This window comes from Rhea pennata, chromosome 1 (assembly GCF_028389875.1).
Source record: "Rhea pennata isolate bPtePen1 chromosome 1, bPtePen1.pri, whole genome shotgun sequence".
NCBI classification, from domain to species: domain Eukaryota; kingdom Metazoa; phylum Chordata; class Aves; order Rheiformes; family Rheidae; genus Rhea; species Rhea pennata.
In genome coordinates, this window is record NC_084663.1 from 201,484,420 (window position 1) to 201,507,496 (window position 23,077).

The 23,077-nt window shown below is 38.7% G+C and overlaps 1 protein-coding gene across 2 annotated transcripts; it reads left to right on the forward strand.

The window, feature by feature from the left end:
• The first annotated feature begins 5,135 nt into the window (after positions 1-5,135).
• On the forward strand, positions 5,136-22,721 carry TMEM123 (transmembrane protein 123). Of its 2 annotated transcripts, XM_062567296.1 has the most exons (6): positions 5,136-5,232; positions 11,007-11,072; positions 15,826-15,874; positions 15,911-16,101; positions 17,946-18,099; positions 20,691-22,721. In XM_062567296.1, exons 1-6 carry the CDS (start codon positions 5,172-5,174, stop codon positions 20,713-20,715), a joined length of 546 nt encoding a protein of 181 aa, XP_062423280.1. In that variant the 5' UTR covers positions 5,136-5,171; the 3' UTR covers positions 20,716-22,721. The 2 variants fall into 2 exon arrangements, with proteins under 2 accessions (XP_062423280.1, XP_062423279.1); XM_062567295.1 differs by having other exon boundaries at positions 15,826-16,101.
• The last annotated feature ends 356 nt before the right edge of the window (positions 22,722-23,077 follow it).

Here is a 23,077-nt window from a genome sequence, read left to right on the forward strand (position 1 = left end):
AGGAAAGACATGCCCAAGGGGTAACTACCAAATACTGAAGGAAGCAGTATCGTCCTTTTCCAATGGGTAAAACTCCCTGCCTCGGTGCAACTGATGCTCAGCTGCCCCAAGTGCTGCAATACTGGGGGTCCACATGGGTCCAGAGGTTCTGTAATGGGTTCTGTAATGGATTAGGGGTCATTGTTTTTCAATCCTGTTGATCTGGCCAGGCTCCAAATGAGCTACTAACCATTGGATCATTGAAACCCACCTGAAGTCCCATTTGGATTTTTTTTTTTTTTTTTTTTTTTTTTTTTTTGGGGGGGGTACTATTTCCTGGTTCACACTGCTACAAATAGTCATTGTATTATCTCTGCAATGGGGCTGCATTGCACCTTGCAAGGGGAACCCGTTGAATGTTGCCATTTCTGCAACAGGAGAAAAGTGAGAGGTAAGTCATTTTACTGGGGATCTTAAACTCCCACTCACCACCACAATATGAGTGCACTTTCACTGTAAACTGAATATTCAAAATAAGAAGTCCACTACACTTGATTTTCATAAAGAGTTTTGATCCTTGTGGGAAAACAGCTATAACAGATTGAAGCATTGTATTTTTACCATTAAATAATCCATTCAAATTAGGCCAGTGATGACTGAAAGTTTTTTTCCTTTTGATAATCAGCACATTATATGAAAGAAGCCAGCTGTTGCAGTCAATTTCTTACTCATCAGAGTGCAAAATAACAGATAAAAGTGGCTAAGAACTAAAACAGATATGGTGTCTGAATTACCTGTCAATATGTAATCAAGACTCCTGAGCACCCTCTGCAGCAGCTTACATGCTGCTCCGTGGTGGAAGGGCTCTATGTGCCAGGAATGCGATTCTGGCATTTCTCACCGGGACTTGCTTCAAATCTCTGAACAATCACAGTATTCCATTTATTATCTGCATGCAAAATTAAGCCCTAGGCACACTCATACATATACATGGGAGATATAACAATATATGGTTTTAGTACAAAATTTCATGTATGAGCTAGCATCGCAAATTTTGAAAATACCAATGTCACCAAGAGGCCCACACCTACAAAGAGCACATTACATTACAACAATTGAATATCTGGTGTATAGATTGGAAAATCCAAGTCTACCCAGGAATAGAAATTTCATAGAATTAAGGCTTTTCAAGCAATGATGTCCACAGATCTTTCTAATTGAAATACTTAAATTATGGCTGCTTTTCATCACAGCTTTTTCCTTTTGGCCAATACAGATCTCAAGAAGATGCCACTGTGCATTCAAAAGGTGCTGGTGCTTCATGTGGGAACAGCTGTCCAGCAAAAACTGGCTAACCCTGTTAGTGCCAATGCAATTAAAAAATTTCTTCCTTATTCTTGTTTTAAAAATATAAAAGAAGAAACTCGAATGCAGATATGCTAACACTGACTAAATGGGTTGCCATTTTGGTCCCCCTTACCCTTATCAACCTTCAGGGCAGCTTTCTGTAGGGCTTAGGTAATAATCTTGCAGTGCCAGGAAGCATGAGTTAAACTTACTTTAGCCAGTATTTCAGCAGAACAGGTTGCATGTTCCTGAACAGAAGTACTTTGCTTAGCTAGTAATATTGCTGTAACTCTGGTATCTATGGATATAAAAGCAGCAAGATTTGTAAAGCTAGTTGTCATCTATTATATTTGGAATAAAACATTTTGGGGGAGAGGAATAGAAAACTTTTCACAAGTCTGATCTAGGCACAGCAGAGTGGAATGACTGTTCTGAGTACAACCTAAATTAAATTACTAAGATGTCTTGAGAGAGGAAGTTGGTTAACAAAGCATGTTAACTGGGAGAGATGACACGCCTATAGAAGTGAATGCCTGTGGAACAGCAATGGTTTAATAATTCATGGGATTTAGGGAAAACTATAATGGTCATAAAACTTTTATTGAGTAAATATTCAGAGAACTTCTACTTCCCAAGTTCATCTTTGAAGCTATGTTGTAAGTCATTTTCCTTGTTTCAACTTGTTCTGTCCTCTCCTTATTGTCTTTGTAAGTTAGCTATGCTCTGTAGTTGTTCTTTGGCTTTGCCTACACCACCTCCACAAAAGCGTTTTCATGTTTCATGGACAACGTGGATCTGAGATGCATAGACGTAGGATCCATGCATTTTGATGATTCAGTTTGGGGATTTTTATTTGTAATACTTATACAGATGTTCTAGCACTCATACATCTATCTCACTAACATAGGAGAATCTTTACCAACCAATCAAGGACATTCCTCTGAGAGGTCTGCCTGTATCTTTGAAAGAGCTGCCTAAATGTCAGTACCCTGAGTACACTAACAGGCCTTAATTGCCCCGACCATCTTCACTTTGCATCTCCATCCACTCACTGATTCACGAGCTCCATTTCAGCCCACACCTGGACCTTCAGTCTTTGCCAGAGCCATACGGTAGGTGTGCCTTGTGCCCAGTCTACCTTAGTCACAGGTTTTCATGGACAGACTCCAGACTTAAAATGTGGGAGCCTTGTCTCCAGTACAGTCTTTTTTATCAATGTTGTCATAGTCTTGTTTTCAACCCATCTCGTGCTGTTCTCAAATGGACAGTGTCCTGGATGGACACTGGATCAGACTCATCACCTTGCTTTGTTTAAGACTGCTGGTGGACCTTGCCACTGTTACCACCCTGGCCCTACTCAGGTCCTGCAGGATGCACCCTGGTCAGTTAGGATGCTGCTCCTGCCTATGCTGCAGTCATCCTCTGGTCCAGCTCATCCTCCTTACAGGGTAATCTTCCTCTTGCTGCTCTCTGACACTGAATACCACATACAAATTTAGAAAAACATAAACATTTCCTCACCAACCCTATTTTTATGCAGAAATCTACATGGGAAATCATTAATTATACTATATACTGAAAGGAGATTACAACTTTCACTAAATATTCCCAGAATGTTATCTTTTCATCAGCATACACATGAACAACTCCCAGCCACCCTAGATATACTGTCAAAAATACACTTCCCACAGAACAACAAATACCAAAGGGAACATGATAATGCCAAAGCAATAAATACAATACTTTCCAAAACACCAAAGTTAAGGGCCCATACTACTTTTAAACACACCTTAGTTTCTGCTAACTCATCACTCTTCTACTGGAATTACCTACCTACCTACCTACCTACTTACTTCTAACTCTGTTTCACAAGTCTAGGACTTTTATTTCCACATATTTTAACTACTCTTTTCCCACAGACAGACAAGTATGTGGTTATTCCCAAAAGAAATTGCTTCCATTCTGCTCTAAGCCTGATGCTTGTTGGAATGGTGTTAGAGCTGAAGGAGAACTTTGCTACCTCATGACTTACACACTTCTTTACAAGCTTTGTAGCTGATTTCACAGTTAATGATATATAAGACTTTCCCAAAGGCATAGGGAAACTTCAAAATACTTCTGTCTTTAATTCTGGTTACCTAACAGCATAAAACACAAGCAGAGACTACATAATTATCAGTACCTTTTAAATGGAGTGTGAACAGTATGACACAACCTCAGCCATAATCTTATGAAGGGAACAGTGAGCCCTTGTCAAAAAGAAAGTATTGCTAAACAAATACTATTCAGATCAATATTATTAACAAGGAGAATAAACGTACTCACTCTTGAAGCTCTAGAATAAGATTTTTAAATGGTATTTAGAAAATTGTTTCATGTTAAAAAGTGTGAGAGATGTTTGCATGTAGTTTTGTCTTTTTTGTTAGTATTCAATATCCCTAGAGCTTAGCTTGTTTCCACTGATGCATGCATCCATACATATTTGCTATTCCAGCATCATCTCTTTGTACCTATTGTGAAAGTATAATTTTTTCCACTTACTATCTCTTCAGGCTTATATTTCCTCTGTCTAGATACCGCAATACTTTGCTGTTCTGTCATCTTTTTAACACACAGGTTACTGTAAAACTAATACACAGACTTCTGCACAGCAGGTAACAGCAGCCCTAGTCCTACAGCGAGCTTTGGCAGGGTGAGCCCTGGCTCCTGCGAGCGGCTCATTTGCAATATCCTCACATCAGCACATGTAAAATCCCTTTGCTTTTCTCAGAAGCATGAGAAGAAGTGCAAGCTTTTTGGTGAACAGTAGGATTAATAGTCCCAATTTCCTATAAATTTGTCTTTACTTGGCCATCTATTTTCCCCCAAACCTGTAACTTAAATTAGGTTTCAGAGAAACACCTCTGCTACTCCTAAAATGTAGCTGAAACTGGCCAACAAGCTCAACAACTATGGTTGGGACAGACAAAAAAGCTACACAAAGGAACAGGTATCCAGAGCAGAAGCTTCACTGATAACTACACTTAAATCATCCTGTCATGTATCTGCTGTATCTTCCCCGTACCCATGGCTTTTTTGAAGCACAGCTCAGTGTAACCCATGGCTACCGGACATCTCCATGCCCAGTTACACGCCCTTCGACACAAGCCTGGCTCTTCCAACTAGTCCCTTGCTTGGTGAAGCACTGGGAGAGGCAGATACAACTGAATTTACATTCAGAGTGGCCTGTGCCTCATGAACCACCGCCTCTACTGTTAATGAAGCCTCTCCTGTGAAAAGACCAGTACGACACAGGCATGACACAGGGCAGTGAAAATCTGGAGAAAGAGCGATAGCAGAAAAGGAGGCAGGTATTTGAAACCACACCCGATTTTTTTTTAAGACATAAATAATTCTGATGATTTTTAAAGAAATGATAGAAAACAGCTCAGAGAGTGAAAAGGGCGTAAGTGGGGAAAAACAAAAACAAACGAGCTGCCTTATGATCCCTGAGAGAATCTATCCGGACCGCTCGGGAATCGCTCGAGGCTTCCCGGCCTCTGCGTGGAGCTCTAACAAGCCTCCCCGCGGCCGTACGGCCCTTTTTTAATTTATTCTTTCTTCCAGTCACCGCATGCGGCGGCCTCGCGGCCCCGGCAGCGCACCGAGCCCCGCGCCCGGCGCCGTTGGCGCAGGCGCCGGCGGGGGGCGGGGCGAGACGGGGCCGCCCGGGCCTCGCGCCAGGGGCGGTGCTGGCCGGCGGCCCCGCCCCGCGCAGGCCCCGCCCCGCGCGCCGCGGTGGCCCCGCCCCGCGCCGCCCCGCGCGGCGGCTCCGCACCCGCGCACCGGCGGCGAGCGCGGCCGCCATGAGGCTCCCCGGCGGCGCGCGGCGGGTGGCAGCGCTGCTGCTCGCCGCCGCCTCCTTGTGTGAGTACGGGCCGCGGCGGGAAGGAGCGGGGGGCGCGGGCTGCGGTGTGCGCTCGCGCCGCGCCTCCTGGCCGCGGGCGGCCTCCGTGCGCTGTCGCTCGGCTCGGGGGAGCCCGGAGCGGGCTGGTAACCGCCCAAGCGCGCGGAAGGGGAGGCCGAGCTGCCGGAGCCGCCCGCTGCGGGGGGCGGAGCGCCCCACGCGGCGTTTCACGGCTCTGCTTGGCGAAGAGGCCCGGAGATGGAGACCAACATTAACTTGGCGTAAGAAATGCGGAGGAATATCAAGCAAGCCAGCAGTGTTAATACCCCGTTGTTTAGTTTGGTGAAGCTACAATATAAATTGATATGAAAAAGGAAAATGAGAAACGTAAACAGCTTCTCAATTTCCGTATACAAAAAGCAACTTTTGGGGAGGGAGAAACTTATTCATAGCCTGCTGTATTAATATATTATAACCTCCATTTTACGACAGAATATTGACATTTTACTTGATGCAAAATCGGCCTAATTTGTCTTTATAATGGTGCTGCCTGATAACGTGTTCTGGTTTTACGCAGCATACAGTAAGCGCTATAGTAAGGTGCACTGATCTACAGCATAGGAAAATGATCGGAGAGGCAATGGAAAGACTCCTGGGACAGGGTTAATCGCATCTGACTTGAGGCAGTCCAGTGTAGCCATCTGTCTGCAAACTTGTTGTGGAGACTCCCTTTGTAGTAAGTTGAATTGTGACCTTTTAAGGCTAAGGTCAGTGTATTTATTTAACTACCGACTTTAGGATGAGACAGGCTAACCCTCTAGAAGTAGCTGTTTCTCCACTTTGGATGGATACACTTGGTTAAATGAAGGCTATTGTGGAAACTTAACGTTCAGGTCAGGCGCTCGTGCTTATTTTAGGTCAGACTCCTTAATACAGTATGTTGAAATACAGACTTCAGATTTAGACTGCAGTAAAAAATGCATTATTCATTTAAGTCTGAATTTTCAGTTAGTCATAGAATAGCCTTTATGTTATATGTTCTGATTTTTGATTTTTTTATTCTATTTTTTTATATAATTGTGTTTGCATCTTTGTTTCTGCCACTTTATTCAGAAACTTCTGAAAACCACTGCTGAGGTTTATATTGGTTTCAGCATGAGTTAGTGATTCACTAATTAACGCTACAGGAGAAAGTGTGAAATGCATCAAATACTATGAATTGCAAAAAGTGAGAATGACAGTAGATTTGTCCTCATTGTAGATCTTTGGGCTGACTGGTTATTCCAGTGCAATCCTGTTCTTTTCCTCTGCTACTAGGTTTATCTATATGTGTCAAACAAGTCTGTGGAAGAAATATTACCAAAATGTTATGGTTTACAAAAAGTCCTTCCTTGCCACTGTGTAAAATCCAGCTGGCTTCATGACATCTGAGAAAGGAAGGAGAATCACTGCTTCCCAGCAGGAGAGTCCCTGCCCCCTATCCTATTCTGTTCAGCAAAGATCTGGCAGCATCTTCCAGGAACTTACCTATGTACAAAGTTACTCATGTATACCAAAATGACTTGCAATACTAAAAATGAGCAGCAGTATCAGCCTCCAGACCAGTCACCCAGAACTAGAAACAGGCATGGCATTTCAATTTCAGCATATATCCTTACTTCCCTTAGATTCTTGGGTGACAGCAAAAGGCAACATTGTTCTTAGTCTCAGATTGACCAGGTTGAGAATCAAATACCTTCATCCATGTTGTTTCAACTTCTGTGTAATTATGTGTTTGTATTCCCTCTGTAAGACTGTGAGGTAGGTTTCACAATGTTAAGCCATGGAGACCTGTGTGAAGAGCTGCTAAGATAATTTTGCCTGATTTCTGTAATAGGCTAAAGCAATAACCTTCTTGGTAGCTAAAGAATGTCACTTTAAAAATAGGTACCAAATGCCTTTGTTAAAGCAAAAAGCAAAGAAGTACAGAGTTTTTGGATGATAGGGTCTTTGATTTATAGTTTGTAAAAATTGTCTAGCTAATATTATAGTAGATTTGGCATTGGGGATTGCTTTTGTTTTAATCTCCAGAATTTGGGTTTCATCCATTCCTACTGGGAAGAGCAAATACTTGAGACTGTCTGTGGGATGGTCGCATTCATATGTCTACTTTAAATTCTCTGATTTACCCATTCCAACCTCATCGTTTACTCATTTGGATTGCATAGAGGTAACTGTGTAAGTCAGAGATCTCTCTGAAGCACTGTGTGCTGTCAGGTTCTCTGTACTTTTTGTACTTAAAAAAAAAAAACACAGAAACAGACTGACTTTGGGATGAAACTCATCTACTTGCCTGCTCTACATCAAACTTGAAAAGAGAAGGTTATCAGATAGAATTTAATATGTGACTTTTGAAATGTCACCAAAATGAATGTCTAAAATTGCTTTGGAAAATGAACTTATTTATCAACACCTCTCTGTAGCGCTATGTTTAGTTAGACTAGACATAAAGCCTGACACAAGTACTTACAAATTTGTTTATCTTAATGGTGAATGCAGGAGTGGGCAAATTGACTTTTGCCGCATGCTAGGAATTGAATGATTAGTACAACTAGCTCATTAACATGTGGCTATCCTCCCTGTTCTGATATGGAGGACAGCAATTTGGAATATGCATGAGCTGGAGAGAACATATTTCTAACTTTGCAGGTTCATGGATGTTATTCAGTACGTTGATTCTTGCAGGATCTGATAAAATTTAAGATTTTGTCTTGTTCATTTTCAACATGTATCAGAGCTAGCTGTATCTCATTTACCTTGCATCTCTGTTTATCACAGCCACAACTCTTTTTATATCTGAATGACACTTCTGAAATGATTTCTAGGAATGATTTGTGGGCTTTTTACATGTTAAGCTGGAAGAACTGGACAATTTTGTCCCTTCTGAAAGTTCATTTATCCAAATTAGCATTGATTGATTTTTAAATCAGGTTGTCTCAAGCTCACGATCATTTATGCACTAGTAAAACAAACCCACGGACGGGCCATGTGGGTGTTCATCGGAGCAGCGCTGAACCGTTCTACAGGAAGCACACTTGCCTTCAGATACGCCCCTGGCTGACCACAAGCAGTTCTGTTTTTTAGCTGCATCTGCACCTAGCATTAATGAAGGAAAGCATCAGGCTGCCTGACAGAAGTGTTGTTTATCCCCTCCCTGTTCTCTCTCGGTGTTTGGGGCTTGGGTACGTTGTTTTAACTTGGAGATTTCCTTTGTTCAGTTCTGTTTCACCGGGAAAAGTGAACAGCAGTCCCTCCTTCCCCCCGGCCGATCATGATGGGAGCAAGCAACACCGCAGAGTTTCTCCAATTTAAGATTACAAGGCCTGGCTTTGTGGCTAATCTTGGGCCCCAGAGAGCTTTATCTCTGCTCGTGCTCGGAAACCTCCATTTTGTAGTCACCTGCCAGGTTTCTTCCCCACCTCCCTTCTGTCACATGCTCTAGCATAGGCATAGGACTGATTTGGGTCAGTCAAGACTTCTGATCCTTGCACTGCCCTCCTCTGGTTTAGAGGAAAAGAGTTGTGTGAGAAGCTTTGCCCTTTGTTGTAGGTGATGCTGATCCTGTTACTACTTAAGAAAGGTGCTAGATTTTGTACTTCTGACTTCTTTGTTGGCCAGGTCTGCTGTCAGCTCCAGAAAGGGGAGAACTTGGGATACTGATTAGGAGGAAGGTAAAGCTGAGGATGGGAGGGAGTTACTGTTTGTTTAATGGTTGGATAGTGCAACAGTTACTGTCATTTTTAATGTGCTAAAAGCAGACTGTTATAGTACCATGCTGTTACCTTGTCATTACATCTAACTCTTGTCCACAGTAATTTAGTCATTTGCAGTCTCTACATCCGCTTAGGTACCCTGAGCAACAGTGTATTACTACTTTGCAGAGTGAGAAAAGAAATAAAATGGAGAAAGTATATATGTAGAACCAGAAATATTTGCAAACATCAATTTAAAAGAAAAATACCAGCTCAAGAAGTCTGCTAGACTGTTGGCTTCAGTGTTGTTGAGAAGAATGCAAAGCACTTGTTCAGCTGATTTTTGATGTGAAAAAGGATTCCAGGTCCACAATCTGTGTTCATTGATACAGTACAGGTTTATTTTATAGCATAAGAGAAAATTTTGACTGCCTTAAGCTTCACAATCTTAAGTACTGTGTGGTATTTAAGCCATCCATGTGAAGAGCACATTCTTAAGACACTTTTTTCTCTGTACTCCTTCACTCCTCTCGTTTGCTGTTGATGAACAAGTGGGATATATATCAAATACTCTGCTCATTGACTCACTATACCTGTGCTAATTGCATCACCAACTCGCACCTAAATTCCTAGCAGTGCACATGGCTTCGCTACTCCTGGATGAGCATGCAGCCTGCATCCAGATGCGTTCCCAAGACCACAGAAATAAGCACTCGAAACTTGGGGAAAACCCAAAGCTGTATTCTGGTTACAGCATTGTGCCAGTATGGAGAAGGTTCAGCCCCACGCACATCCATGGCTTATGCTGCTGTAAAAGTCAATATAGCTGAGAAAAGAGTTTGGCATTTATTGTGCAGTTGTTTCTCCAAGGCAATCTAATCTGCAACTTAATATCCCAGGTTGTTGTTAAACATGAGCTTGCTGATAACATACATGCAGGTTCAAAGAGGATTGACATAACTTTGTTCCAACAGACTTTTTCTTGGTGTTAAGAACAGCAGATCTGTTCAAAGGAGGTATGCCTGCTTCATGTTTGTTGTGATGTTGCTATTCCTCTTGTCTCAGAGGTTATGCACTTTGCTTTCTAGCCATGATGAAAAGCTATAGAACTGCTATTGCTAGGTACCCAGCACTGGCAATATGGGAGGGTGTCCTGAGAGACCAGGGACTTCAGAGAAAAGAATAGTTGCAGAATGGGCATAGAGCAGGAGATAGAAGGGTGTGAGCAGTGGCACTATCAAGAATAGGAGTCATGGAACAGGCCAGCAGATCTGTGCAGGGAGAAAGAGACCATTAAGGTGTAAGAAATATTGAATAGGGATACAGTGATGAGGGCAGAAGTGAGGTTGGGAAGTGGCCTGAGAACTTAGAAATAACATGAAAAGGGAGGGAAAAGCAGAACTGGAATAGTAGAAGTGAAAGAAAGGAGGGAAGGACAAAACAGTTTTTTAAACTGAAAACTGAAACCCATTTTTTTAAAACTGAAACCTAGTTTGTATTAAAAATGTCTTTTGAACTAGATACATTCATAGAGCCTTTTTGTGTAGGGACAGCATAAGCCCACAGGAAGGGGCTACACAGTATCAGCCCATGTGTACTTCACGTCACTGTGATATGCTCCTAGTATGAGCCCCGTCTGTAACAGAAGTGCAGCAAAAGGGAAAGGGAGAAAGGCAATTGAGGAGCAGGAAACAAAACTGAAATAGAGAAATAAAAAATAGAAAAAATCCACAATGCATAAGCAGATCAAGAAGATAGATGAGTATTTGGCTGTTACAGCAACTGAAAGCTGAAGAGAGCAAAGAGAAAGATGTAGAAAAGATCAGATATAGACCATTTGGATAGCACTGTGCATACAGTACATACCATGTTCCTGCTGCACTGAAATCTGGAAGCATTTTGCAGAGGGAAAAATCCATCTGCTTTGGACCAGTGTATTCTCTGTTCCATTCTCAGTTGTAGCTTGCACACTTGGATATCCTGAGGAGGGTATTGTGCTTCAATTATAGTATGTTAAAAATGACATAAGTAATTCTTTTCATATTTTCTTTTTGTCTTTGAAGGTATTAATTGTTCACCCAGTCTTGCTGTTGCCTCAACCACACAGTTTACAGCACCATCTATAGCAGGTATGTATCTGTTCATTTGTCCACTACTATGAACCTAGAAGCTGGTTCCAAATTACAGCAAATTCTAAAGAAATGTGGATCAAAAATGAGTATTTGAGAGAAACATTACTGTTTTAGGAGACTGGAAGGCAACATGTAAAATAACTCAAAAATGAAATCCTACTGTTTTTCAAGTAAGTATAGCAGAGCTAGGGCAATCTGTCAGTGATATTTTTGCCTTGTTCTGATGCTACCATTTTTCTTTCACACCTTGGCAAAAGAATTGTTAGTATGAAAGATTGTTAAGGCAGTGCTGTTGCAGTTATGATGCTCCAGCATAATATGTTTACAAAACACATCTTTGTAGAAAGAAGCAGTAGTTTTATTAGATCAACTAGTAGAGTTCGAAAGCAGATTTTTAATCTGACACACAGTTCTTCCGCTTGAAGAACTGGCTGTGTCAGTGTGAGATTATTTAAAAAAAAAAAAAAAAAAAGGAAAATGAGAAATTGGTTTTCTGAAAGAGCTTGTAGAAGCATATTTTACCACATTAGTGAAGACTGAATAAGAATTAATACCATGCAGGTGTTCAGTCTGATGCACAGATAAATGGTTGTATCTGAGAGTGGAAGAGAAGAAAAACTAGTTCCATGCATGAATTGGGTCCCTTTTGTACTAGGAGCTGTATAAAAAGAGAGCAAGAATATTGTGCCTATCCAAAGATACTTTGCATATTTGTGGTGTTTTATACTGACCGTAAGATCCCACCTATGTCATTACATTTCCAGCTCACCTCTCACTGTATGTTTCTATAGTCTCCAGATTGCCTCTGAGCCACTATGTTTAGCTCGTGATTCATTCAAGAATAAAGTATTGTTTATTAAAAAAAAAAATAAGAAAAGAAAAAAAACCTCACCAAAAACCTCTGGAAAGCAAGGAAATGGTGCATATTTTTATTTCATTGTGTGCACTATACCAGTTCAGACATGTCTAACTGGTAGAGCGGAGAGGTGAGATTTTTGTATCCTCTTGCTGCCTTAGTATTTTCCCCACGTTTGAAGCCATTGTTAAACACAAATGTGGTATCCACCCTTCAAATAGTTTGAGTCTCAAGTTAATTGCAGAGTAAAAGAAAGCTTTACTCTTTCAAGGTAATAATAGTAAAAATAATAAAAATATGCCAGAGCCCTTTACTATTAGGCACTCTACCAACTTAACACAAAATGATATGCCTTACCTCACACAATTAGATTCACATCCTTCTTTTTTTTTAATTAAAAACCTTATAGATTTTAAGACAACTAGTTTGATCATGTCTTGACCCAGTAAAGATTACTGAATTTATGTACTTAATTCTTCTTGAAGAATTTTTTTGTTTTTGCTGGGGGGATGGGGAATCTTTTTCTGGCAGAAATAAAACTGTGTCTGGTATTTTGTAGGAAAATGCTTTTCCATCAAAAGGAGAAGATATATGTATTATAGGAAGAACATCCAATAATCATTATTTTATATATAAACGTGGTGCTTATAATTGTGTATGAGGTTTGAGTTGCTTGTTTTGCTCCTTCTTGATGGGTTATAACATAAGGGAATATTGCATGACTCTAATAATTCCTAGTTTGATAGAATATAGCATAACTATTTGAACACAGGTAACATAAAAAGTAGAGTAACTTTTTTTTAATGAAGTATCATAGTTCAGATCTATGTTACTGACATGTATCCTTTTTAAATAATAGAAATTAACTTGGGCAGTCTGGGTATGTTTAACACGATGTTTGATGAAGCCCAGCTAGCCTTTTGGGGGCAAAGTAATTAGGGAAGTAAAAGGCAAAAGGACAGATGTTGCTAGCAAATGTTCTTTCATCTTGAGTCTGGCAGAATACCACAGGTAAGATTTTTCAAAGTCAGAGAAGAACAGATTGGTGCCGAATTCATGTCAGCTTCCCTCATTCCTCAGATACCTCTTAATGCCTCCCACTGATGTTTTGAAATGATTGGTGCTAAGTACATTGCAAAAGATAAGTCTGTAGAAAAGTAACCAGCCTTTACTTTTAATATAAATGTTACATCATTAAGTGCTGTAATATTACTAACATAAGAAAGAAGGGTCAATAGTAGGAAAGAGAGAAATAGTAATGTGCAATTCTGCTGAAACTCTTTTATGCTAATAGCTTGGTATTTTTTGTGCTGACTCAGTTTTCTATATAGTGGTTTGATGCTCATGGTATAAGTACTACTTTCTGTAATATCACTCATTAACGTTACACCTGGAAGCATTAGCTGTTATATTGCTTAGAAACATGAGCCACTTTGACACTTAGAAATCATGGCTTCTAAAAAGCTTATGATTAGTTGACACTTGAATTCAAATTTGTCTTTTTTTTTTCCTCTTGGTATCTTTAATATAAGAAATGTTGTTACCTCTGATGTGTGATCTTTGTCTCATGTAATTGTGGACGGTTTGCCTATAGACATCCATATCTTACCTTTTTCCTACAATGAGGAGTCATTTGATATTTATAAATAATTGTGCCTTTGAATAGTTTGTCTGTCAGTATTAAAATGTGCCCTGAATTTTATTTGATGTATTTTACACATGCTTCATAGAGGAACTGAATTTCCTAGTTGTAACAAGGTAAGCACATGAGTGTAGTACTCCAACTGTTCCATCTCAATGCATGTTTCTTTCAGAGTGTTTCCTAGGGTTATATCAAAATACAATGATAACATTAAAGAGTGAGGAGATAAATAATGCTTACTAAGGGAACTATAATGGCTTTTTTCAGTAGTTCAGTAGAAGTACTGAATGTCTCAGAAAACTGTGGTTTCTACCAGTTCCTTTCTGATGGCTTGCATTGTCTTATTGTTATTTGTTTTTGATGTTCACATCTGTACTGGAAACAGTGATTCTTATATTTTTAGTGAAGACATCATTCTGCGTATGGCTTCTCACATTTTAAACCGTACTTTTAGGAAGATCATTCTATAGAAGCATTTTAGATACTGTACAAAAAAAAAAAAAAAAGCAGAAATTGTATATTAAGTTTACTGATGAAACTAGTTTTTCTTTATTTATTCTAGTTTTACACAATTTCAAGAAAACATGGGTATAATCAGACATTTGAATGACATGAAGTAAAAATCTAATCCAAAAATTAGAACTTTGAAAATGAAAAGCCATTGTGGTATGTAAAGCTTAATCCATATCCTGTGAGGTTATAGAAATAATACAGAAGTAGACAGCAGCAAAGGGAGCTTGTCCTCATAAAATTTGTCTGTATATAAAAGTGACTCATCTGCTTAGAGAAATTTGAGTTACATAACCTGTTTATGTGTCTTGTTAATTCCTTCTTGGAAGAACACTTAGAAACAGTTAGTTGTTCTTAAGATCATTCTAGCTGGTTACCTTTAATTAAGGTTTTATGGATTTTGTTATAAATATCAATCCTGTATATTAGTGCTCTTGGATTTTTATCTTACAATATTCTTATGCTGAACAGTTCATAATTTCTTTAAGTGAGGAGGGAAGGAAAAATGTTAGGTAAAAGCAGAATAAAAGTTAAAAGCATTTGGTTTCAACCGAGCTTTTGAAACAGGATTACATTCTTTGTTTTAATCTTGGCAAGATAGTCCACTAATAAACAAATTATGTAAGCTAGCAGCTTTGCTTTAGTTGAGCTTCCGCCAGGTGTGAAGACCTTTTGAACCTTAAGTTTAATATCTGTTCGTTGAGGGTGTTCTTCTGTGTCTCCATAAGTGCATGCAGTAAGACAGAAAAACTATTTTGTAAATATAAATCTCAGCAAAATACCCATCTCTCGGACACACTCACGAAGCTATTTGTTCTCTTCAGGAACATGTTAAGTGTCTAATTAATTCATGAGCTAAAGCGCTCTCCTAAGCTCAGATCAGAATTTGTGGTTCACAGACCCCTTTTTAACATTTATATGAAACACTGTGTTCACTTTTAGCCACTGTTCTGTTCCAATGGGACAAAATTTGATCACAAAGTTTTGTCTGATAGGTTTAGTATCTATGCAGCCTCGGTAAAGTCAGTGTTTTGTTCAAAAGGAAATTAAAGATTAAATCATGACTAGAATTTTGTTGGGAGAGAGGAAGTTTACATGCACAATCTATTCTTATTAAAACAGATTGGTTATCTGAAAAGCTGGATGCTTCATAATAAATTATTCTTCATCCAGAGTTTTATCTCATTTTAACATATTTTAAATTAGGTGCAGTTCTGTGGAACTCAATAATGCTATCCAAAAAAACTAACATTTGTAAAAAGTGGAACTTTTTGTTTAATGATAATGGATTTATTTTTTAAAAAAACAGATATTATGCAGTTTTTCTTTACAATGTTTTCTTAGAACCATTCTTAACCTTGAGCCCTAGAAATCAGAGGTTAGATCTTTTCAAAGGAAAGGCACCAGAGAAGAATTTGTATTCCAGCCTGGATATCCATGTAATAACAAATTCATTGCTACTGTCTCTTTCTGCTTGGGTATGATAAATGTAATATACCATTCTAGGAGAATACTTGGAAATTTCATTTCTGTAAGGAAAAAAAATGCCTAGGCTCGTTTACAAGAAGCTTACGATCTGCATTACTAAGAAGTCGCTATTCTGTGAAAAACTGTTATATTCTATGAGTCAAATCAAACAAATTATGTCTTAATGTCTTAAACATTTTCAAATTTTTTGTTTTATGTATAATTATGTATTATATTCTTCTATATGATGTCACTTTGCTATACAAATTTTACAGGTACCCTCCCAACTACCACGCAGCCCACCAACACCACAGAGCCCGCCAGTGCTACGCAGCCCGCCAGTGCTACGCAGCCCGCCAATGCTACGCAGCCCGCCAATGCTACACAGCCCACGAATGCTACACAGCCCACCAACAGCACTGTATCTGCCCCCACTACTACTCAGTCCATCAAAACCAGCAAGATAATAGCGTCAACCACGGTTTCATCAGTCACGTCTTCACAGCTCAACATTACAGAGACCACTTCCAGATTTTATACTTCTGTAACAGGTATGTTCACATTTCAGGAAGCTCATAAAGACTTAAATATATGTTGACGTGCATGTTGCACAGTTTTAGAATTGTTTGTTTTACAGTAGTTTAGCAAAGAAAGAAGGTATTTGCGTGCTGAAACATGAGAGTAAGTTTTTATTTACTGATGTAGCTAAATAAATGCTCCACGTACTTAATAAGGGTTCACTTAAACTAAGTGACCTGGTGTATTTAGAAATAAAAATGTGATCTTAACCAGCAGCTACCAGCAAAGAGATTAGTGATGTTAAGAGAAAGACTGTTAAGACTTTGTGATAATAAATACAACTTTTGTTATTTCTTCACTTCTCCCTTCCACAGCTTACTTGAACTCATGTTTAATACTTCCTTTTTGATGACAGAGACCGAATATAAGACCTATGGCTGAAAATAAAAGTTCTTCCTCTGGCTTAGCAGAGAGATCTGTTAGCCAAATTTGTAGCAACATTATGATGATAATGAATCCTTCCTGCTGGAGGATAGAATGTGACTATGAATGAGTCATGCTTTAGGTAAAAATTATCAAATACAGTTATAACTGTAAACATCTCCTTGCTGATAGCTTCTTGTTCAGACCACTTCATACTTTCACATCTAAATAGATCAGATTGCTCACATTTAAATGAAGTCATATTAGATGAGTTCAGCTCTCATTAGCAGAACATTAATTGGTAATAAAGCTTTCCTTGTGGCAAGTACAAATAGAGACAGGCACAAACTGTGTGTTTTGGTGGGAATTTGTAGCAGATAAAAACAGTTTTAAGATGGAATTTGCCTGGGTAACAGTTAATACTGTAGAGTAATACAGCTGCATACATGATACCTATGGCAGCATCTGATCTTCAGGGGAAATCCGACTGTGTTGGGCTGAAAAGCTGATATCGGTCTAGCTGCTCGTGCCTGGAGAGTGAGGGTACAATTCCATAAGACAAGGTGAACCAATCCAACAGCCCATCACCATCAAAAATGTTTTATTCCCTTTGCACTATACTGACTAACTTAAATGATTGTTGGACTCTTCTCTGTGCTGATTCAATGTACTAATCTGACCAAAAGCATTTTTTTTTTTTGCTTGGTTGATTTCAGGCCAAGTTGTTGACTTAAATCAGCTCAGGGAAGGTCTGAAAAACACAAAAGCACTAGAACTGGCATAAGAAGGGCAGGAGCTGCATGAGTGGAAGGCATAGAAAGTAAAGGGAAAAAGTGGCAGGGGAAAGAAGGAGGTGGAGAGGAGAAGTGACAATCTCGGTCTTGCAGAGACAGCATGCAGCTGGATCAGCTGCTCGTAAAACCACCATCCTTTGGATTGATGCTGGATACAGGAATCACACAGTTGTCAACCAGCTCCTAAAGAAAATCAGTGATAAGAATAATATGCTGAACAAGAATCCAACCTTAGGAGTAAGACTTAAGTTATGATAAACGTGGTCTTACCGTTCCATTATAGTAGACCTCCAGCTTTATGGATGGTACAAGTTCTTACTATATTATTCTTTGTGTCCCTTGCCAGATTTATTACTAGTTACATCAAAGGAGTTGATTGCCAATTGAATTTTTAGCAGTTGTTCCACATAGTGGGGAAGGATTCTTCGTTCCCGTGTCTTTGTTTGTTATATGTGCCATAGTCACCAAAATCTGGCATATAGAAACTTAGCTTTAGGTTTCTGTACTTTTGGCTCAGTATTTTGGCAGTTGATGTATGTAAATTTGTCCAATTGAGTCTGTTAGATAATGTGTCAATGGGGGAGGACATGATAAAAAGGAGTCCTTTGAAACAAAATTTGCAAGCTGCAAAAAAAACTTGTTTTTTTTCTTCTTTTCAGCTGCACCAAAATCTGAGGCTGTCATAGCCAAAACCTCCAGATTTGATGCGGGCAGTTTCATAGGTGGCATTGTGCTGACACTTGGAATCCTAGTTATTCTCTACATTGGATGCAAAACATACCACTCTAGAAGAGGCATTCAGTACAGAACCATGTAAGTTTTAGACAGATACTCTTCTGTCAATTTATTACTTTCTTGAGGGGAACAAGGGCAACCAAAACAAGGAGAACAAACTCTGGAAAAAAAAATATTTGTTATTTTTTTTCCAATGTAGTGAAAGGTTTTATTGTGATATTTTGTCTTTTAGCCCTTCAGCTGTTCATTATTATTCACGTGCCTCTATTCTGTATGGGCTTTTCCTCTGATCTGTTATATAATAGATCCTTTCTTACACTCTTGTACTTCAGCTAATGCAAGTTCATGTACTATAGTTTTGTTTGTTTTCTTTATTTATTTCTTTGGCTTGTTCGGTTCTCCTTTCCACCCCATATTCCATTACAGGACTCCCTTCTTCCCCATGCCAGCTTATTGTGAGGTTAAGCTTTAGCCTAGAGTCTATAATAGATGTGGATGCCTTCTTCTCTATAGCATATTTGACAAAAGAATTGCTGTCCCACAACTAAGGTGTCTCTTACATCCTGATTTGTTGTGTGATATACACAAGATTTCTTCATGGCTGAGTGTTTGCTTCCATGAAGCCTGATGGCAGAAGGACTTCTTATATATGCATGCATGCATATTTTCATCCTTACTGTTTGCTAGCACTATAAATACTTCTGCCTACATCAGTGCCCTTCATGTGCTGATTGTTCACAACAATTTTTGTGAATTATTTGTTACGTTTGCAAGATATGTATTACTGGCACTACTTCCTGGACTCCACTTAGCTATTTATCTCTGACATTTCCCCCTTGCTATTAATTTTCTAAATAGCTGTATTTTCTATTACCTAAATGACGTCATACTGGAACTCCTTTACTATCTCTCTTTTATACTACCTTTTACCTGCCTCAAAGCCTGATTTGAGCAGGTGATTTTGAAAACAGATATTTAATATTCCATTTTCTTAAGCCACTTTTGTTCAACTGATTCGTTTATTTATTATTATGGAAAACATTGAAATTGATATTTTTAAAGCACAGTATTTGATTATGGTCAGTATATAAACTGAAACTTTTGTCCTGCCTTGCAGTGTAAGCAGGCCAGTTGGTTGATTTCTAGTATTTAGTTTTTCTTGTTATCTTGCTTGCAACTCCAGAAACCTGGCCATGAAATTGTATGTACTCAATCTACGTTCAGTACATTTACAAGTCCATGAAACTAGAGGTAGAATTCATTTAACTGAATATAGATATATGCATCTAAACTAGTCATTTCATATCATTTATGTCACCCTAAAATAGATGCTGAAAATATGCAAGATGAATCAGCCTACCCATGCATGTTTGTCTTCATCAGCTATGAAGGCAGATAAAGTCTTAGAACAGAAGTCTATGATGTAAGTGTCTAAAGGTATGAGCTGGATACCTCCTTAGGTCACTTTTTATTCGGACTAAACCAGTGACTTTCAACCTTCTTTGAACTGCAGACTGCTAATATTTTTTCTGTGAAGTGTAGGTCCCTGAAAGCCTATTGAGAGTAGGTTTGCTTTTCTTAGTTATCATGTTAAAATCCCTTAGAAGTTGTCTATGAGCTTCAGACAGTCTGTAGACTACAGGTTGAAAACCCCTGGATTAAATATATTCCTTAAGTGTTTTCCCAAGTGGACTGAAACTAAGGATACATCCACCAACTTCTTCCAGACAACTGATCTCTCTCAATTATGATATGAGATTATTGGTGGGGGGTTCTGTCTTGAATATCGTTCTTCCTTTTGGAGCATCTTAGTAATATAACTGGTCTCTTTCTCTCCTGCAGTATTAACTTCTGATAGTACAGGACCAGTCAGACATTTTAGTTTCTTAATGTATATCACTTCCATTATAATGAAAGCTACTACTTCAAGGGACTAAGGAAATACTAATTGCTGTTTAGCTTATTATCCTACTGTTTTGCTGCAAAGTTATTTCTTTTGCCATTCATACTCAGCTCTACTCTGCTTTCTTCCAGGCTTGCCTCCTTGTCTCAAGTTAAGAATTGGAATTTCTTAAAACTAGGTTGCTTTTCTTTCCCCTTTTTGAGTATTATCCATCCCAGTTGAAGAAGTTTATTTTAACTGAGGTGATGTCATTGGACTTGCTGAGTGTTCAGGTCTTCTGGTTTTAATCCATCTTTGAACTCTTACTTGCTGGTCATGGAATTGAGCAAGTTCCTGCCGCATAACTTTGCTAACAGTAGTACTTGAACAGATATTATAGAGGTGAGATTAACAGTATCTTTTAAACAAAAGGACTGGTAGCTGAACTTGTCAGCTGGCTTTGATTAGCTGGTACTACTGGATATAGGCAGGAAAAGGTAGGATTAAAATGCCTCAGGAACAGCTGTTCTAAACATACCTCCTTGAATACAATATGAAAGTCAAAATGTTCATTAGGCTAGTTAGCCTTAAGGAGCGTTGACAAAGTTGCCTTGTTCTTCAGGCTTCCCTCAGAGAGAGCTGCAACTCTCAACTGTGTGTACTTAGCACTTACAGCAAAAGAGTCTTTATTCATGCGATAACCTTCTTAGCAGCAACTGAATGGCTGTCGTCTCATGTTGACTGTTGCTTTCACTGCAGAACATTAATTACTGTGTTTCTGTTACAGTGATGAACATGATGCCATCATTTAAAGAGACTTCAGGGAAGACAGTGATGGAAACCCAACCTGTCACAGCTGTTGTAACTTATGCAAAGAGTTTCTTTTACAGAAATGATCACAGTCTGTAAAGCTGTTTGTGGGTCTGATCTTGCAGAATGCTGAGAATCTCTTAAGCATTCCTGATTTTTTGCATTGGCTTTGAAAAGAGCAGGAGGAACTTGGCACTTTGTAGAAATAGGTTTTTTTTCCTCCAGTATTTGTAATCAAATTTAAGAAACACACACAGTGTCATTTAAAGATATGCAGACTTGTGTGAGATACTAAATCACTAGCAGAATGGTAACATAATTAAAATTCTAAGTAAGCTCAATTACAGACTACACTGGATTTATAGGAATATGTGAGCAATAATTAGAATGGTATGCTAAATAAATTAAGTAAATTTAAGTCCCATTTAAGACCAAGCATAGATGTTTGCAAGTAAAACAAGAGTGTTTCTTCCTACTCTTTTGTATTAAATTCTATTTATTTTAAGTTTGATGTTAACTTGAAGAAATTTTGGATCTCAAACAATTAAGTTAATTTTAAGCTAGTAGAGGGACATAGTGTGCTAACTGTATAGAAGATGATAATGAACACCTGTATTTAAAACTTCAGTCATTAGCTCACTGATCTGCAGAGACTTTGCTTAACACTGTACACAATGAAAGTAGCTGCAGGAACCTTAGACAGATTGGAGATATCCATCCACAAAAGAATATTTGTCTCTAAATGATCTTGATAGGAAAACAGACTATATACAATCCTTAGCTTCTTCGATATAGCATGTCCTACTGTTGTGTTCAAGATAAAGTCAAAAGCAAAAATAGTAATAATTGCACCCATCATGAATATGGAGAGTTCTGCTAAAAATAGCTCTTGGTTGAATGTAGCCATCATTTCACTGTTGTTGTTATGAGGAAGCTGTGTTGAGTGTTTTTGCATGTGTTTAAGCATTGAAAGTTACCCAAACAGAAAATCTAGAGGATATCATTTTAAAAGAATATAGTTGCCTGCATTTTTACAACTATTTTCATGACCTCGCACTGCTGCACACATGTACAGGGGCCTGGTCAAAAGCCCACTGAAGGCAGCAGTGGCTCCCAAGGGCTTTTGGAGTAAGTTCTAAGTACTCTTGGAAACAGCTGTGCTGCTGCTTGCCTTGCCACTCTTGCATTTACACTAGGGTAAACCTACTGACCTCAGTAGATGGTCTCTTGATTTACACTGGTGTTAAGAAAATTAGAATTAGGCTGGAAAAAAATACAGATCTGAATCTCCCTTAAGTTAGCGAGTGATTGTTTAGTCCTTCTCCATTTCCTTTTGTGGCCATCTCTCAGGTAAAGAGTGCTGGTTTTCTGGGATTTGCCCTCCTGGCTATTGCTGGCAGAAGAGGGAGAACAGGGAGGTGGTGACAGCTGGGGAAGGTCAGGAAGGGAACTGTGCATGCGGGGCAGGCAGCTGTCTGGGGTGAATGCATCAGGGGAAATAAATGCAGCTCTGGCACTGATTACTTTTTTGTTAAGCCACAGTTTATTCTTTTCAAGACTTGCACTTTCATGAACCTTTAACATTGCTCTGTGATTTGTTTTTTGTCTTTTTTGTATAGAGTAATAAAACCTTTCTGTCAGAGGCACAGCAAACTTCAGCAAACTCTAGTTTATCTGAGCTCATTGGTTCATTGCTTTATCCAGTAGCACAACAACTCATGCAAAACTGGGGTTGCATGACTACTTTGTTCTTTTTTTTTTTTTAATAAGATTGAAGATATGGAGTAGTGAATGATTTGATGCAAATAGTGTGTGTACAATTTTCTTTAGTTTCACTGTTTTGGGGAAAACTGCTGTTTTTAATTTAAACAGTTTGGAAATAATTGTTCCATAGAACTAGTTTCTTACTTTCTTCGTAGAAATTAGAGTATTAAGTGCAACTAAGTAGAGTTACTGGGACTGTCTCACCTCTATTGTACAGATAAATAAAATGAAGCTTTTGCAGTTACTTGTATCAGTTTGGGTTTAATTTTTATTTTTAAAATGTTTTTATAATTAATTCCCTCAAACACTTCCACAACTGAAAATACCAAATAAGATGTTCACTATCTACCTTTTAAGTCATAACCATAGCATTTTTTGTCTAATGCTGGTAGTTTGAAACATTTTGTAATCTCATCACTATGTTAAAGTGAAACTGTTAATGCAAATGCAAGGTTAGTAAGATGTTAAGAAAGTAAATGAAACTGTAACTGTTTGTTTGAATCAGATGAGTAAGACTGTTGTGGTACAATACAGTAAAAAGCTATGTACATATTTAGGCCTCAAACCTGAAAGTTGCTCTATAGAGATAGACCTGAATTT